An 18,074-nucleotide genomic window follows, 5' to 3' on the forward strand; every position below is an offset into this window, starting at 1 on the left:
CAGGAAGGTGTTCTTTCCCCCAGAAAATTTGCAACCCAGCTCCTAGACAAAACATCATGACTACAGGAAGCCTGGAGCTCAGTGTAACCAGACTACAAGAGAAATGCCCCCTGGTTTTAGTCTCGTCCCTGACTAAGCGGGAGGGGGCCATGCAGAAGCACTAAGATAGCTGGCCTGCAGTGAACTCTGCCCTCTGGGTACAGAGAGATGGGGAGGGATCTGAGAGCCCCCAGCCAGCTGTTCACTGCAGCAGGTTCTACCTAATGACGCACCTTGCATTCTGTTTCCTTCTCAGCGCTTGTTGTGGCTGTCCTGCGCTTCATTCAGCTGAAGCCAAAGGTGCTAAACCCTTGGCTGAACGTCAGCGGCTTGGTGGCATTGTGCTTGGCCTCTTTTGGGATGACCCTACTCGGCAACTTTCAGGTACTGCACTGCAGGCTTGGACCGCTCTGTCTGTGATGTGAGTTTCCTGCTTTTCCCGTAGATCTGTTTAGGTCTTTGAACTACCTGTGATGTGAGCTCAGGAGATAACATGTCTGGCTGTGCCCCAGCCCTCTTTGTACCTGCTCTGCCACCTCTGTCTGCCACTCACTCACGTGGCTCCAGTGACATGCTGAGATGAAGGGCCACAATAATTTTTCTTGTGTTTCCAGCAGGATTTTCACCTGCGTGCTTACACTTGACCTGTCCAGAGCCATAGCAGGAACCTCTTGAATCTCTTGAGCCCTGGGAGTTGGCACAGATGGTCCTGGGTAAAAGGATGGAGCAGGAAGTTTACGTGCGCATCTGTGTGAACAGATGCACAGCTGCCCATACAGATTTAGCAGACAGTTCAGTGTCCTTCGTTTAAAATATATGTTGCTTTAAATCTGCTTCCTGCTGATTCTTAGACCTGCCAGGAGAGGGACACGGCAGAGGAGATGGGCGCCTGGCTGAGGGCCCTCCCATTCTCGATCTTTGCAACATTATACAAACAAAGATCTACCACATCTGTAGGGATGGATGTCCACTGTGTTCACGGGTGTGTCTGTTAGGTCTGCAGTGAAAATCAAGGCGCTCAAGTCAGCGGCACTTGGGTTTCTCCATCCCTTTGCTGACTCTTGATGCTCTCCCTCTCACTGGGGTGCAAGTAATGACCCCCAGTAATGGCAGGAACTGAGAAAGGTCAGTGTAGGCTGCTTTCCTCGCTTTGCAGACAGGGAGCCAATATGAAAAGGTACTTGTTTTCTAAAGGGCGAGTACCCCCTTGGGTTATAGAGTAATTGCAGGAACTTTGTGTCTTTTACAGTTGACTTCTTTTTTCCTTATGAATGAGGTGTGAGATAATTTGACTTTTATGGACCTGGTCTTCCAGGTTATAAATCCTGAACTAATTATCCACTCCGTGTTAGTCATCTATATCCTTGCTTAGATCTTTTGCCAGACATGAAAGCATGTGGTAATGAGAACTCAGTCCGTGCTAAGCTGACTGCTAAGATGGATGTGGCATTAAATCATATTTCTGGAAAATTACAGATTGGTTGTTTTAGAGGAACATTGTAACTGTGAGTCCTTTGCAGTGCAGATTACCTTGGGAAAGGCAAGTCAATGTTATTTTTGCTGTAGTATGATTTGGACCTACCCTTGGAAAAAACTCAGGATAGACAGGAGAGGATCAATAGAGGCACAGCACCAAGATTGTTATCCTGTAGATTGTGTCTTATGTGATAGGGATTTGTAAAATCACCGAACAGGAATTGAGGCTGCAGAAAGAAATTACAGACGGATGGTTTCTTTTTCTGAAAAAGCCTCAGAGGCAGAGGGGAAAGGGAAATTGTTTGGCTTAATATTGGACTTGGTGAATGGATTTGCAGCCTCAAGGGGTCTCTTTGCAGACTCTTGCTTATTGAACCTGGCTGCCTTTTAGCCTTGCAGTATTGCACAGTCACTGTGCCCTGTGAGACATGGCAGCCCAAGGAACAGAGAAGCACTTGCACTCCAGAGAGATTGGGTTCATTTGCCTCAGACCCCTATGGTCAAGGATGGGCAGGACAGGGAATTTGGTTGCAGAAATTTGCCAAAGCAGGAGCATGTACTTGTGTTTTGGCATGTGCTAGCTCAGTGGAAGTGTCAGGGCTCTGGCTACCCACTGCCCCAGGCAGCACTGCTCCCTGCAGCTGGCACTGAAGACTGCACAATTTGCATCCATTCCAAGGAGCTGTACAAGACCCAGGGGGTTGTCCTTGCCTGCCCCGACCATTGCTTTGAGTCAGGGAAGGATTTATTTCGGAGTTCTGCGTTTGTGAGTCTTGTCCGGGAGCTGTGGAGGCAGTCCCCAAGCAACTGCATTTTCCACTGTGCTTGAGCTTTGGGCAGGTGATCTGCTCAACTGTGACAGCTGTCAGCTCATCTTGGTTATGTTACACCTTACACCTCTGCCAGAAGAAATGATACAGCATCTCTGCCTCACACCTCAGTGATTCTCACTCTCCCTCATCCCACCTCAGCAGCAATCCAATTAGCTATCAGATAATTCCTGTGGTGCCCAAACAATCACCGTTTTGTTTGTTCTTAGCTTTCCAACGATGAGGAGATCCACAATGTGGGCACATCGCTGACCTTTGGCTTTGGAACCTTGGCATGCTGGATCCAGTCTGCCCTTACCCTCAAGATCAACCTGAAGAATGAGGGGCGGAAAGCCGGGATTCCACGAGTTGCTCTCTCAGCCAGCATCACCCTCTGCGTGGTGCTCTGTATCCTTTTGTCTGGCTCCCTGGGAATCCAGGTATCGTATGTGTCCAACGCTTTCTGCAGCAAGGAACATTGGCTCTTCCCACATCTGCCTTAGCATCTCAAACAATTTAGGAATGCTACTCAGTTTGTCTTCATGGCACTACCCTATGATTGACTCATTTTGCTACTTGTGTTTCACCAGGATGCACTGCTTCACAGAAGGGCTCAGTTTCTTCATAAATGTTTCCAAAGCTTCTTAGTTAGTGATATCCAAAGTGGTTACAATATTGAATAGTATCTGTGCGATTTAATGGCACCACTCTTAACCTACACAGTAGCATTTAAGACTATGCAAAATATTGAGATAAAAATTCCCAGGAGAACAAAGGAACAATGGAAGAAATTGGGTTTCTGAAGATGAAAAGATTTTGACGTGTTTGTTGAAATGCTGCAGAGTGCTATATCCAGCTCTGCCTTTTAAGACAGTTATCACAGTCAAGAGCTGCTGGGTGACATGGGCTTCAGGTTAAAACTAAGTGCTTTACAAATGGGATTTTGGGCTGTGGGGTCTGTGGTCACTCAAACTGGATGTATGTGTGGCTTCCTCTACACCTTGTGCCTGTCAGCCCCACTGCAGCCCTTCTGTTTGCACCAGCACTGACATGCTCTGGGTGTTTATTTGGGGTGGATCCATTCAATGCATAGTTGCATCAACATTAGCGCTGGGTTAAACAAGAGGGCAGGAATAAATGCTGAGGAATAAGCTTATCCCCCTCTTTGGGGAACAGCCTGTTCTTAAAACAGTTCCTTATTGACCTGTCTGGGTTTGAACATTCCAGCCAGTGTCCAGAGGAATAGCAGATTGACATGAAGATGTGACATCAGTCACCCCTTGAGCTTCCTTGAAAAAATTTGTAGCTGAGCGTCAGGCTTTGGTGTACATAACGTGGGAGATTCATGGTTCTTGTGGTGCTCCCCTCCTCCCCTTGCCTCAAGCCAGTAGCTCCTGACTGTGTATCTGGGGTAGGGCTGCACAAAGGGAGCTCCGGCTGCGCTGACGTCTCCAGAGGTTTCCGCTAAGCCGGGAGCAGGAGCAGCCCAGTGAGCCAGGGCATAGCTGTTCCTGTACTGACACGCTGGGTGTGCCCAGCCCTCTACAGCTCTTCCCAGCCCTTCCCAGCTGGCTGCTCAGCACTGAGGCACTGAAGGCCTTCTGTGAAGGGGGGCAGGCTGAGGCAGGAGTCCCGTTCCGCACCCTCCCGCCAGCTTTGCAATGGCCAGGGCTGGCTCCCTGTTCCATGCAGTTTGTGCGTAATCCTTGCACTACAGGAAAAGTAGATCCTTAAAGCCAGACACAAAAAGCTGTTTGCTGAAGTGAAGCTTTCATTGCTTACACTAAGCCCAAGATGAAGAGTCTCCAGTTACCTGCTGTTGTGCAGTTAAAGCAAGGGAGAGGCTGCTTGTTTTTGTTTTACCTGTGAAGATGTGTGATCCTGCACACTTGGAGTGCTGAGGAAATCCTGACAGACGTGGGAGACAGTAGGTTTAGAGATGTGCATCAGGCTAGGGCAGGTCCTCAGCTCAGGAAGGTGTCCTCTGCTTTAGGGAAGCTCAGAATTGCTTTTATGGAGTGCTGAAACACAATCCAAGGCACGGCAGTGAGACCCTGATGCCAGGCAATATGCAGTCCAAGCACATGGGCACATGAGCCTGGAGGACAGTTTCTGGCCCCAACAGCCCCTTTCAGTATAACATGCCATACTGTGTAGAGTGATGCTTCCAGTTTTCAAAGGAAGGGATGATTTTGCAGGTGATCTAAAGAGAATGAAAGATTTCACAGTGTAGGTTGAAAGGTGTTCCCACTGCCTGTGGTACAGAGTTCTGATCCAGTTCCCACTGGGAGGCTCCTGGCAGGTGGAGGTCCACAGCCAGATCCCCAGCTTGCTGGCTCTGTCCCTGGCTAGTTGGATGCTCAAGCAAGGCACTTACTTCTCTGCACCTAAATCTTTCCCTCTCAAAATGTTTATCAGCCTGATCTGGGATCCGGAAGCCCTGGTATAGGAGAGCTGCTGTGCTTTATGGGCATCATTGGACACCTGACATCCCTTTCTTCTCTGGCATCCCATTCACACTCTCCTCATGATGGCTGGATGGGTTGACTGTCATCTGTGTGACTTTGATTGTCTTCCCTGTTGGCTTTCTCTCATACTGGTCAGTGTCTCTGCTCCCACTAGTTCTCCTTGACCTTCCTCTTCCAGATTTCATCCTCATGGCACAGGGCATTCACATGCACGCTTCCAGGATCCAGTGGGGCCTGGTGATGTGCTTCCTGTGCTACTTCGGCACCTTTGCAGTGGAGTTCAGGCATTACAGATTTGAGATCATTTGCTCTGAATACCAGGAAAACTTTCTGAGCTTTTCCGAAAGCTTATCAGAAGCCTCCGAGTACCAAACAGATCAGGTGTAGCCTGTCCTCTGGCAGGGGGGAGGGGGGCAGGTGTGATCTCATGGGTTAAACATAACCTCATTTACACTTTTTTTATGAGTTTGTTTTCATGTGCAATCATGATCGTATTGCCAAAGGGCTCTGAGGGGTGGCTGTCTCACTAAGAGCCAAACAAAAATAGGTATTCACTGGAAGAGGAGCGGATCCTTCTCAGTGGCAGCATGAGAAAGCACAAGCTGTTTAGTTTATGTTACCGAGGACTGAGTGGCTCTGTCACACCTCTGCTGTTCAAAATGTTCCACAGCCAGTCCTTGCAATGCCTCTCTGAGACAGGTCCTTCTGAGCCTACTCTGCAGAGAAGGTGAAGGAAGCAGAATTCTTTGGGCACCAAGAGTCTTCAGGAGTCTTCCTGAGTCACCAGACTGCATCTTTTATGTCTTTCCTGAGTAATTTTCTTTGCTGCCAACTGGGGTAACTTGGAAGGGTGAGAAAGAGCATCTGTTTCTTCAGAATTTGGAATCAGACCGTGGAAGACCCCAACTGGCTTTTCTGGCAAGGAGGCAGGCATTTCTGTGGGCCTGGAAAGCAGCTGATGGCAAATCTGGGTTTGGAAGAAACTCTGCTGTGATCAGGAAGCAAGACTTGGCCAATGCTGCCTCGTAGCTGGGCAGATCATCCCCAGGCCAGAGGAGATGACACAGTGGGGTGCTGTGCTTGGCTTCATGGCTCGGACTCAACAGTGGGGACTGGGGGAAGTGAGGTGCTGAATTAAGATGAGAATGTCCGTGTGCTCTGAAGATGACCCAGAAAAGGCTGCTTTTTCTAAGTGTGTAGTGCTTCCACCACACATTGTGTATAGTATTTCAAAACCTTTGCCTTTTTTTTTTTTTTGTTCACTGAGGGGGAAAATATTGTGTTAGAGATGCTGGGCTTGTCTGCAATGAGAACAGTACGACTGCAGGTGGTTCTGGACACAAGGTTTGGTTTTGCTCCTTGTGCACTTACAAGCCAAACTTCAGACATGCTGACAGTAGGCCTGGGTTCTGGACCCCTCAGCGTGATCAGTTGTCCTGAGTGGAGTCTGCCACAGGTTTACATGGGCTTCCAAGGTGCAGGGAGGCAGTTCTGCCCCTGAGGTTGGGTGTCGTGGTCTCAGGGCTGGAGGTGAAAAAAGGGAACAGCAAAACCAGACAGGGTTCTCCCTTCCTAAAGGAAGGTTTTCAAACAGAAGGTCTGTTTTCAAAGAAAAAGCAAGAGCTCAAAGCTCATTTGAAAACCTCATTTTGGGAAGGCTGCTGTATTGGCTGGGAAGGGGAGTGATGGGACTTGCTTCTCATGAACATGGCTCCTATTTTCTTCCCCAAATCTGACTCAGTTTAAGCTGGCATCTTGTCTGAGCTGCAGGAAAATAAGCAGAAATTAATATGGTAGGAAAAGGCCTTTGAAGGGGAACTGTACTGCTCTGTGGCATTTCTGACAAGACAGGAAAAGGTACAAGGGCAGTCTTCTGCAAAGGTCAGAGGCCTCTCCTGAAAGGAGAAATAGTTGAGACAAACTAATGTAAGTAGACAGCTTTCAGCCAGCCCTTTATCTTCTGTGCACCAAAATTTGTTCTCAGGCAGCTGTTATAAATCCAGAGCACTTCTGGCCAACAGAGGGTTGATGTGGATTGCTGAAGGCTTCCTCCTTGAAGCAGTGTTGTTAGTGGAAAGCTTTCCTGGAAGGATGTGCTGAGGGTGGCCCAAGGACACAGCAGTGAAAGGTGCTGGGCTCCCCAGCAGCTCATCCAGGGAGCTCCTCCTGGGCATAGACAGTCTGGAGAATGGACAGGTGGGGATCCTCTTACATAGGCACACACACTCAATCCATATGGAGCACAAAACAGCAATTTGTTGTAAGGGTGTTTTACTGTAAATAGTCCACTGTGACTTTTGTTTCCCTAATCAATTAATACTTTCAGTTTATCATTTTATATTTTGTAATTTTATCAAAGGGAAAAAAGATGATGTGATTATTTTTTTTCCTTTGTCTCCTTTTCCTATATGCAATCCAAACTGAACTTCAGGTTTTTAGTGATAACTCTGTACATTTCTTAGAGTATTTCTAACAGCACATTTCAGTACAACTAAGTGACAACTGATATACACTGAAACATGACCACTAAATAAAGTGCTTTTATGGAGAAAGTGAGTTTTATTTTTGTCCCCTACCCCAAGCATAGCTTTCTGACGGCAAAGGCAAAACAAAAGGTGAGTATTTACAGTGTAATGATTAACAGTATCATTTAAGGAAGCCAGGAACTATTCAGCCATGCAGATACACTTATTGTAACAGCACTAATTAGCTGGCTCTTTCTAGGTGCAAGATCACACTGATTACACAGCCCAGAAAGGCATCCAAGACCAGGTGCCCCACAGCCTGACCTGCTACTATCGAAGTTTTAGAAGGGCAGTGCTGGCATGATGTGGTTTCCTCCCCATATGCCCATCTCTTGCTTGTCCTTTACACAGCAGCCTCCATCAACAGGGAGAGCTGTAGGTGCAGATCAGAGCTCAGGAAGGCAGCACACATGTTAATCCTGTATTTTGTCTGTCTGGGAGGGCAAGCTCAAGTACCAGTGCTCAATACACAGCAAGTGACACCCAGGTGTCACAAAGTGCCAGCAGCAGGGAACAGGGATTTCAGACTGCCTCTGTCTCCACTCCTACCAGGTATAACCTATCTGTGGCTCTCACTCCTGCACCCCCACTGAGCCCCAGCTAAAGTGGTCAGTGAGGTAATACAGCTTCCTTGGCAGGACAAGGCTGCTGCTTCAGAGAAAGGACTGGGGAAGGTGAAAGCAGGACAACAAAGTGTTTGCAGATTATAAAAAAAAATAAAAAATTTACCTTTAAGTACTGGGATCACTCGTGATAAGACAGGAAGGCTAAATACTGTGATGGAGTGAACACAATGAAAGCCAAATTGTTTTTTTATTTACTATATTAGGAAAAGCTCCATGACCATCTGATATACATTGGCACAATTTAGGTAGGGTGAACAGGTCAGGGTTTTAATTCTCATTAAATGCAGCAGGATGTCCCCCCTGGGAGCAGTTTGTCAAGGTTTGCTCACAGCTGACCAGTGCTATGAATGGGTGACTGGGTGGTGTTGGCTACTGAGGAGGAGCTCCATGGGTTAGTGCTGAGATACTTCAGAAATGCAGTCAAGCTGACTTTGGTGTTCAGCCAGTTATATCCTATAGCCCAGCACCACAATGCAGCAGTGGAGTGTGTCCAGAATTTAATTTTTAAAGCTATACTTATATATACTCTACATCATTCTGGTAGGCTGGCTGTGTAGCTCTAAGCAGCTTCCATACGGAAGTTGTACTGTTTTGTACCTAGACCTGCTGCAGATATAGCCAAGATATATGTTGTTCTTCATCTAAAGAGCTTGCCTGCAGCAAGGGCTGGCTTTTTCTCTGTCAGCTACTGTATTACAGCCCACAGTTGGCTTTGGGAATCCTAACTTTGAAAGTTTTGACTTAGCCAGCAACCCCATTTGCAGGGAGGAGATCATATCCCCTCATGGTCCTCAGGGGTCCCTCTGGGACAAGGGGACATAAACCTTGCTTCCAGACTGCTGCTAAAAATGACAGAGCTCATGGTGGGGCATCTCAGCACCAGATTTCAGTGGGTGACTCTGAAGGAAGCATCTCCTTAGCTAACTGCTAGCCAGGAAAGGGGAGGAACAGCAGGGCTCATGGGTGCTGCTCCTCACCCTGTTCCCAGCTCCAGCTGGCAGCAGGCCTCCGTCCTACTGCGCAAGGGACCCCACACCATACTGTCCATCCATACCTGCCTGCACTGGTTGCGGGTCCGAGACATGATGCGGATTTGGTTTTGAATTCTTATTATGGACAAAATTACCTAATGTTTCACAAGGACAATTCAGGTGAAGCACAGTCTTTTGTGCGTGCACCGCTTTCCCTAGGTGGAGGAAGGCAGGTAAAGTTCGGTGAAAGATGAGATGAGGCTGTAATACGATTTCTCATCGTCTGTCAGTCCTGCGTTGCCTGGTCTGATCACCACAGCCACGTGAGTATCTGCTTCCTCGGCCGCATTGGCTTCTGAAACAAACAGAGGTGGGGAGAGTGGGGATGAGATCTGCTTACCGACCTCTTCACATCAAGGTCTTTAAGGCTTGAAGATCCCCAAAGCACTGAAATACTTTTAAAGGTCAAGACTGAGAAAGCACAGTTTGCACGTGGTGCTGCAGAGCTCCAGAGAGGAACCAGCTCCTGGCAGACCTGCTGTGGATGGCTGTAGCTGCCAGGTAACATGAGCAGACAGGAGCTGGCTGCCTCACCATCCCCTCCCCTCTCCCAGCTGATGGCTGTTCAAGGCACCTTCCAGTGGATTCCTGTCACAAGGTAGGTGGGCTGTGGTCAGGCTGTGGTGTTAGTGAGTCAAACCCACACCCCACCCCAACCCAGTCACTTCTTACAAGCTTCTTTTTGCTCCCTGAGTACAAGAGGAAATCCAAGGAGGTGATCCAGGGAAAAGGAGGTAACTACAAGTTCTCAGCAGCTCTGGGAGGGCTGGGGAGCAGGTAAGGACTGACTCCTGGGGACTGGGTTGGTTTAGACTGAGATTGCAACCCAGTGCTATTTCTACCAGAAAGATGTTTCCAGCAAAGACAAGCCATTAAATTAGCTTCCCAATCCTGGCTTTCCAGGGGTCAAGTCTTGGCAACCAGGAGGAATGTTTTCCTGCTGCTGAACACAACCTAACCATAAGTGGCACAAAGAACCAGCCACCAGCATGTGCCACGTAGCAGCACAGCTTTACATCAGTTCCCCTGAGCATGGGTCAAACCACTGACCCTGTTTGTAAGTGGGACATGCCAACTGCTTCAGCAAATGCTGGGCTCCGCTTTAACAGCCTCTCCTTGCTTGCTGGTGCAAAGGCAGGTTTTCTACTTGACCTATTTTCCCTCACTGCAGTGCTGCTCACAGACATCCCACTACTGCGTGCAAGCCTGGGTGTGTAAGGAGGGAGGATGGCAACAGCTAGGGGGGAGGTGCTGAAGCAAAGCGGTGTGCAGCATTTCTGGGGTGCTTGGGACAAGTCAGCAGCACATGTTTAAAGAGCACCTGCCTCCCCTGCACAGGTGAGAACCAGCAGGACTGGCAGGCCACCTACCTCGTGGGACATCCGTCAGGAAGAGGATGTTGTTGGTGGCGCACCCAATGCTGGCAGCAATCCTTCTGTAGCTCTCACTTTCTACCTTGGGGCCTATTTTGGTATCGAAGTGGCCATCAAAGAGCTGAAAGAGAGAGAGAAGCACATTGCTGAATGCCTCCTGAAGAGCAGGGCTGAACCTCACTCCTGAGCGAGCCCTCCCCTTTCCTTTCTACCACGGGAACCAGGGGCTGATGCAGCCATGCCAGCAGAGTCAACTGGGTGAGTTTAACTCCCGTGGGTCAAACCCACTCCCCCACCTTCCTGTCCCAGACTTCATTCTCCAAGTGTTACAGCAAGGGGGCTTGTGGGAGGGGAGTGCTCTGCAGAGGGAGAAGCTGTAAGGAAGGTGGTAAGGTTATCTACCTCTAGGATATCACCTTCTGTAGAATATCCAAACAGAAGCTTCTGGGCTTCAATGCTGCCTGAAGAGTAGATATAGACCTTCATCCCCGCTTCCCGCCACTTCCGGATGGCTGGAACCACGTCCTCAAAGATTCTGGAGCAAAACAGGACGGCAGGTAAGGGCAAATCCAGGGGCACCTGGAGTTACACCTTTATCCAGGCACTGTGACAACTGTCCCATTAGTTTGCAAGGGGACTTCATTCTCAATCTGTTCAGGGGCCCTGCAACCAGGGAGCGGTGATGTACTCTGAGCTCTGGCCAGCTGAGCAGCTCACAGACTGCTATGCAGACAGCAAATTTGATGAAGTGCTCCAGACATCTGGCAGCAGTTTCTCCAGCCCCTTCAATGTGGGAAGGGAAGGGAAGGGAAGATTGGGGAAAATGGCATCCCATCACTTTTCTCTGCAAGGGAGGAATAAGTGGGGGACAGAGAAGACAGGCTTTTGCATTCTGAGTCCCACCTGCCTTGCAAGCAACAAAGACTTCCCTCTTGCTAAGAGCTCAGCGTGGGTTCAGGCCCCAACCATGCACAGGGGGGAGCTTAGACAAGGCTGCAGCTGCAGGAGCCGAATGAATGGCACTGTACAAACTCTTTGAAGGCAGACAACAACTCAGGGAAGGAGTGTCCCCTAAGGGACTGAGGTCAGAGCTACTCTATTCAGCAACTGGGTTGAGTTGTACAGTACTACCATGGGCCAGACATGTCCCTGGCAACACAGAGGGTGAACCAGCCCTCCTTCTGTAGGCAGCAGCATCCCTCCCCTTATTCTTTTGGCCTTGCAGAGTGCTGGGAAAGGAAGATACTGGTCCAGCAATGGGCTGACAAGCCTCAAAATGTGAGCTCCATCTAACTCTGGGGAGTAGCCACCTGAAGGCAAGCCAGGCACAGGAGCAAAGCTGTAAGAGAAGGAAGGAGGACCAAAGCCAAGACAACTGCTAATGGACATGTCTGTTTTTGCTTCTCATCTATACCACAAGATCTCTCCAGTGCCCCATGCACATGTAAGTAAAAGTTCTTTGTGTGGACATTTCGAAGATGACCCATGTACTGGGGGAAACTGAAGGCTACAGGATGCCCAAGAGGGACAAAGTGAGGCTGACAGTAAGTCCCTCAATAATATGTGGGATGGTTGGTAAGGAAAGGCCACAAAGCCTCACAGAGGTAGGGAAAGGATCTCAGTCTGATGTGGTAGAAGGTTGGAGAGAGGAGCTGGAGGAGATGTGATCTCAAGGGAATGATCCCAGTCCAAACCGCAGCCTTCCCACCTGTGCTGCACAGCTCTGTGTGGCCACTTGGGCCAAGGCCCAAAGGTACTGTCCTGAAAAGGGAATCTGGATGCCTAAAGAAAGAGGACTCATGTGCAAAAGGAGGTGTTGGACTGAATTTTGCAGATTTGCAGCAATCAGCTGGCCCCTTCTTCATCTCTAGCTTCTTTTCACTTTTTTCCACGGTTATTTAATAATGTCTCTGGTGTCAGCTGAAAATATTTTGAGGTTGTATGGCAGAAACTCCCAGCCACCCTTGTGTTTTCACGTGCTAAGTTCAAGATTTCAGACACTGATGTGCCACATATAGCTGGGCAAGGAGGAGACTTTAGAGACTTCCCTCCTTAGATGAGGCCAAGCACAAAGCCTTCTACACAGTTTTTGGGTCCCTAAAAGACAATTAGCCTTGTCTTATGAACAAAACCAACAGGATGTCTGTCTCTTTTCACTTGTTTTTGGGTTTTGTTACTTTCTCTGGTGGATATTTACACTTTTCGGTGAGCTCATTTTCTTCTTCCTCTTTCTTCCTTTGACAAAACACTCTGTGAATTTTAGGGCTTCTTTTACTTACTTAGAAATTTGAAATGCATAGTTTAACCAAGTATTTTTTAGCCTAAATAAGAAGATCAAGCTTAGCTGCAGTTGTCCCTACTTATGCACTGTTGTGTTGTGGCTGGAACATAAAGAGGGACCTGAAGACAAAAAGAAGTGGAAAGGCAGGAAACACACAGGTAAAAGACAAAGCAGGAGGAAATGACTGAAAGGACTTGACCCTGCAACCCTGGCTTGTTTATACTTGTTCCAAAATACAAGTGCAACTCGGGGGTAAAAAATGCAAGATGGAGAACTGTAAGAAGTTCACACTTGTGCTTTAGCCTCTTGGTTTATCAAGAAGTCTCTCTAGATAAATACTGAGACATTTTCCAAGTTTTTCAATACAGTTGGCCCCAGTCAATGTTCCACCAGCTGTGGGAGCAGACTCGCTCCGTGTCATGCTTCCATTACCCTGTTTTTTTGGTCAGACCCCGTCTAGTTTATGGACCCTGCTCAGGTTGCTGGATAACTGGGCGGTTCCCCAGCACGTATCTGCCAATTATTCCTTAAGGAGAAATATTCTCACCTACTTGTTCTTCCCAGGGGGAACTGAGATAACTTGGTCAGTCCCTAGGTTACTGTAAGCTCTTTGTTGCCTAGATCCAAAGACTGAGCTCAGTGGATTTGAGTTTTACTGCATGATCGAGTTTGAAATGAAGTGTCTGCAGCTGGTTCCACAACAGCAGTGGCCTGGCTTAAGCCACGACTGAAGGCAAACACATTGGCTTGTCCACTGAGCCAGTGATCCTATTTGCATTTCTATGTGGGGCTCTTCCTAGGAACAGCTTATGCAGCTATTCTGCTAATAAATGTCTAGGAAAGATGGACCCCATACCTGCCCCACAGGAAGAGGCCCACAATTACTCACACAATTACTCACTCTCCTTTGACGAGCCCAGTTGCATAGGCTGCCCTCCACATGTGACCCTGCAGCTGCTTCAGCGCTGTGGTCTTCCTGTCCAGGGACATCTGCCAGTGCACATTGTCCACAACCGCCTGGATGACCCGCTCCAGCTCCTCTTCCCCACTTCCGCTCTCCAGAGGGATTGGCACGGCTCCGTCCAAGCTGGAGTCCTCCTGAGCCTGGAAACCACCCATGACAAAAAGAGGGGAGGGAAGAGGTGGAGAGGTTTCAACACCTTTAATGCAGGGAAGTGGTCTAACAGCTGCATCCATGCATCTCTGTGCAGGACACAGCTTGAACCGCTCTTCACGCAAGGGGTTACAACATTGTTTGGATGCTTTTCTCAATGGGAAATTCAGACTTTGGTAGTTCTAGAAACACTTGCTTGGATTGTACTTTCCAAACCAAACAATTAGCATTACTGTAGCTGTATTGTAAATACTCCAATGAGAATTACACTTGCTCAAGTATTTAATTACTGAAATTAGGTAAAGAAGCGAATGTGTCTGTTGGCTTCAGCCACGGGTCTCAAATTGATGCTGTGTCCCTGTAGAGAGGCAGGATATGCTGCCCTGTGCAGGACAAGTACTCTGCCATCCCTCCACACTGCTTCCCAAAGAGATGTGTATTCAACAAGAGAAGGGCTTGGTGGAGGCAAAAATCTGAAAAGTCTTGGTTTGACAGTTGCCCAGGGGCTGTGAAGACCAAGGTGAGCTGAGGGAAGCAGCTGAGCTGCTGCTTGCTAAGCACCAGCCCTTCCCTGAGCACAACCCCAGGCTTTGGGAGGGGGAGAATCGGACCACTGAAGCAAGCAGCCTCCACAGAGAGGGGCAAAGAGACGTGGGCTCATATTAGGTGACCGAGGGAGTCCAAGTGACCTGAAGCCCCAGGCATGCCCTGAAAACCCGGAGAGACACGGTGTAGCTCTGTTACTTAACCTGTTTCCTCAGAAGTCCGACATCCCGCTGGCACTCCTCCTCCTCCCAGTGAGCACGCAGATACTCCTTCACGTTGTCTTTGATGTAAGGGAATAAGGTCTCCTGGCAGGAAAACAGGCTGTTCCTTTAACCTGGCAGAGGTAAGGCTGACTTGCTTTTAAAGAAACTGTTCGTACATGCTGGTGTGTACAGTTATTTTCCCAACTTAAGCTTCCCCTGCAGTACTGTAACCTGTGAAAGTGCCAACCAAGAGTGTCTGCCTGGTCACAGGACAGAGCTAGCCTCGGGCCAAGATGAGTGCAGGTGGATTATTTATTTTTTTTTTACCCAAAATGTTCATGTAGCTGCAACTTTTAAGCCCTAGGATGGAAAGGTGAGTTATAACTTTTCCTGGGCTTGCCAAAAAACGCCTCAAATGGCAGATGTGACCTCATATTTCCATGGGCTGAGGAGTACAAGGCTGACAATGTATGTACTCTGAATGGACAAGTTATGCTACTGGATTTTGGATGGGGCGCTTGTCCTAACAAAGATCATTCTGAAAACACATCTCAACTTCTCACCAAAGCTAGAGGACCTTTTAAAAAGAAAAGTCTAGTCTAGTGACACTGAGCTCCACAGGAGAGTCTTACAAATAAAATGAAATGGGGTTAGGGAAAAGTGCCACAGGAAAATAACAAACCTCCCTGAAGATCTCAAGGGCAACCAAAAACAATTACAAATTGCTCTCATTAGTGGTGTTTCACAAGTGAGAAGCCACAAGCAGCCACTGTGCAGCATCTCTGGGTGAGGGAAGAGGCTCAGGACAAGGGGTAGGGCAGGGAGCTCCCTCCTTTGGGTATAGAGACAAGCTTTTCTTTATTGGGAAGAAATTAACCTGAGCTCACCTCTCTTCAAAAAGACACTCATAATTTCTCTCTCATTGTATATCACCTTTAACTTGTTACTGAATTAAGAAAGCAGTGGTCCTCAGAGTATGATGTGGTGGCAGAACTGCAGGACTTTGTTACTCCAATATTGTGTTTTCCATTTTGTAAATTTTATAAACAATGCGAATTGCCTAAAAATTACCACAAACTTGTCTAGGGAAATCAACAGCCTTGTAATACCCCCAGTTACTCTCTCATTTCCTTTACTTTCAAACTATTTTTTAAATCATGGAGGAAATTACAGAGAATCCACTGGGAAATGCAAATGACCCACTGACTTGGTTTAATCTCCTTTACAACTCAGATGTCAAAAAGTCCAAATTGTTTTCCAAAACCAGCGTCTCATGCTTTTGGGCTGGCAAAGAAAACTTCTAAAAAAGCTCTGAAAGCACAGTGCATTCCACGATTCGGGGGATTTAAAAAAGGTAAAAGTCTTGGCCCATTGGCAAATGCATCGGACTATGGACCAAGAGGGGACACCCATGTGACAGCTGGAGTGGTGGACAGCCAGTGTGACAGATTGTTTATGGATGTCAGGAGTCTGTGTGGAAGAAAGACTCCTTGCATCCTGCAAAGAAACACCTCCCTCACCGCCACTTCAGCTTTCAGCAAAAGCTGGTGTCTGCAAACTCCCGAATAGGTTTAACCAGGTCTGTTACTGACCCTTGTAACTTCACCCACTTCTCGTTTCCCTTGGAGAGCAGAGGCAGGAGCCTGCCGTGCACAGCTCCCACTGCTCTGCCCACCTCCTGTGCGTGCTGGGGGAATGGTCAGGCTCCTCAGCAATGTCCAGCCCCAGATGTGGCTGTGCCAGCACACCTTGGCAGGGTGGAGAAAGACTCCTCAGCAAACACAGCTTGACAGCCCTCCTAAGCCTTCGAAACTGCTTACAGCCACATCAAACCCAGTGTAGAAAGGGTGGTATTTTTACTGTCAGTAGACACCCACGTAGCACACTGTAATTAGCCCTGTGATCAAGTGACCAGGATCCATTTTTCTCTCAATTTCCGTGCAAACTGTCACTAAGTTCAGTGACAATCTGTTCTTTTACAGGAGATCTAGCAAATCCCAGGGGATGTAGTTTATCAAATGACATCTCTCCCCTGCCATCTACATCCGCTCTGCCAGGGTGGATCCAGCAAAAGGCAAAACTTGGTGACTTCTAATTAGTGGCCACCAAATACTCTCTTTTCTGGTATCTTTCCTTAATCCACCCATCAGCTGACTCATGCTATTCCCTTACTTTGCATATTCAGTAATTCTAACAGTAAAGAAATGATTAAATAAAATCCTTTAATATTAAAGAATAAAAGTGCCTGCAGAAACATCAGTGGACCTTTTAAAGGAAAGTAGAAATTATGGAGGTTAATTGAAAGTCCAAGTGAAATAACTTGCTCCCAGCATTTGGAGCAGGATTTCCAGCAAACTGAGTTTTACTGGGAACCAAAACTCATTTGGCCTCCCTACAACAGGAAGACTTTGGGTAGAAAAGCGTTTCAGGTATATTGCATGTTGTTTGCACGACAGCAAAATAGCTTAAAGGTGGATATAAACAGCTTCATTGCTCTGATAGATGTTTAGTAAGAAATCTAAACTGTTCAAACTGTTTAAATTGAAAGATATTGAGGGGAGGGAGGTAGCTTTAATGCCATCTAGGCCTGACATTTCTTCAAGAGCACTGGAAGAGCATGGACGGGAAAGATGTAGGTCACGCTGTTCAGCTGTTAAACCGTGTTAGCAGAAACATCTAGAAAGCCTGTCAGGAGCCTTCGCTGCCATGTGGGTCACAAAGCACCTTCGTAACCCACTGGCTAAAAAGATCCACCAAAACCTACAATGTCTCGTGGAGAAACACGGGTCAGCGGCAGGAGAAGGGATAAATCTGTTCGGTGTCTTAAATACGAACGAATTGCTCGTGAACCACACGGTCCCGGCAGGGACCAAGAGAGGGCTTGGACAACTGCAGATTTCAATAGCAGCCTGTCCTGATGCCTCCTGCTGGCCTCGCAGGCTTACCGGTCCCCTGGCTTCTGCACCTAAGCCAGCATTTCCACCCCTCTTGAGCCTTTTCCTCGGCAAGGGAAGCCACCTGCACAGACGCCCCGTCCGTACAATGTCCCTCACGGTACGCCCGGGGTGCTCCCTGTGCTGCCCTCCCTCAGTGCTGCTGCTGGACACGCGGCTCTGGCGACACTGGAAGCACCTGGCTGTCCCCCGCCCTCCCGATGGAAAAAGGCAGCGGATAACTCCGAGCTCTTACTCCAGGCCCCCCGCATTCCCGGGTGCGGTGCTGCAGCTCCAGCCACCAAAGGAACAGCTCGAGGGCCTTTCCAGGACGAGGCTGCGAGCACTCCAACTGCCCTATATCCACGAAAAAGATCCCTGACCTGCCCCGAATCCGAGCAGTAGCGCCCTGTTCCCCTGCACACCGAAGAGGCGGCCGATCGGCAAGACAACATGTATTTTCTTACGAGCATTATTGGGAAAAAACGCAGAAAACGGGTCACGGTTTTCCCTCCCGGCGGTAGCCCGTGGGGTCACGACAGGAACGGCGATGCTACAGGAGCTCCCCGCGGTGCCAGGGCCGGAGGGTCACGGTAACAGCGGCGGTGCCACGGAAGCCTCCCGCGGTGACAGCGGCGCTCCCGGGCGCC

General features: G+C 48.5%; 2 protein-coding genes across 5 annotated transcripts in view; one reads left to right on the forward strand and one right to left on the reverse strand.

Moving 5' to 3' along the window:
- The window catches only part of TMEM150C (transmembrane protein 150C), a 28,256-nt gene extending 21,567 nt beyond the window's left edge, over positions 1-6,689 (forward strand). For all 4 annotated transcript variants that reach the window (XM_027692845.1, XM_027692844.1, XM_027692847.1 and 1 more), the window contains exons 7-9: positions 296-423; positions 2,555-2,732; positions 4,971-6,689. In XM_027692845.1, coding sequence (XP_027548646.1) covers positions 296-423; positions 2,555-2,732; positions 4,971-5,179 — 515 coding nt within the window. In that variant the 3' untranslated portion in view covers positions 5,180-6,689. The remainder of the gene's footprint in view (positions 1-295; positions 424-2,554; positions 2,733-4,970) is intronic.
- A 1,422-nt stretch (positions 6,690-8,111) lies between these two features.
- ENOPH1 (enolase-phosphatase 1) lies at positions 8,112-17,912 on the reverse strand. Its single transcript, XM_027692849.1, is given in 8 exon segments — positions 8,112-9,269; positions 10,345-10,468; positions 10,750-10,882; positions 13,530-13,732; positions 14,492-14,615; positions 17,681-17,737; positions 17,739-17,812; positions 17,814-17,912. Coding segments are annotated over 8 exon segments (939 nt in total). The 5' UTR covers positions 17,898-17,912; the 3' UTR covers positions 8,112-9,129.
- Positions 17,913-18,074: the final 162 nt, after the last annotated feature.

Source organism: Neopelma chrysocephalum, unplaced genomic scaffold, assembly GCF_003984885.1.
Source record: "Neopelma chrysocephalum unplaced genomic scaffold, ASM398488v2 Primary Assembly neopelma1_88, whole genome shotgun sequence".
Taxonomy (NCBI): domain Eukaryota; kingdom Metazoa; phylum Chordata; class Aves; order Passeriformes; family Pipridae; genus Neopelma; species Neopelma chrysocephalum.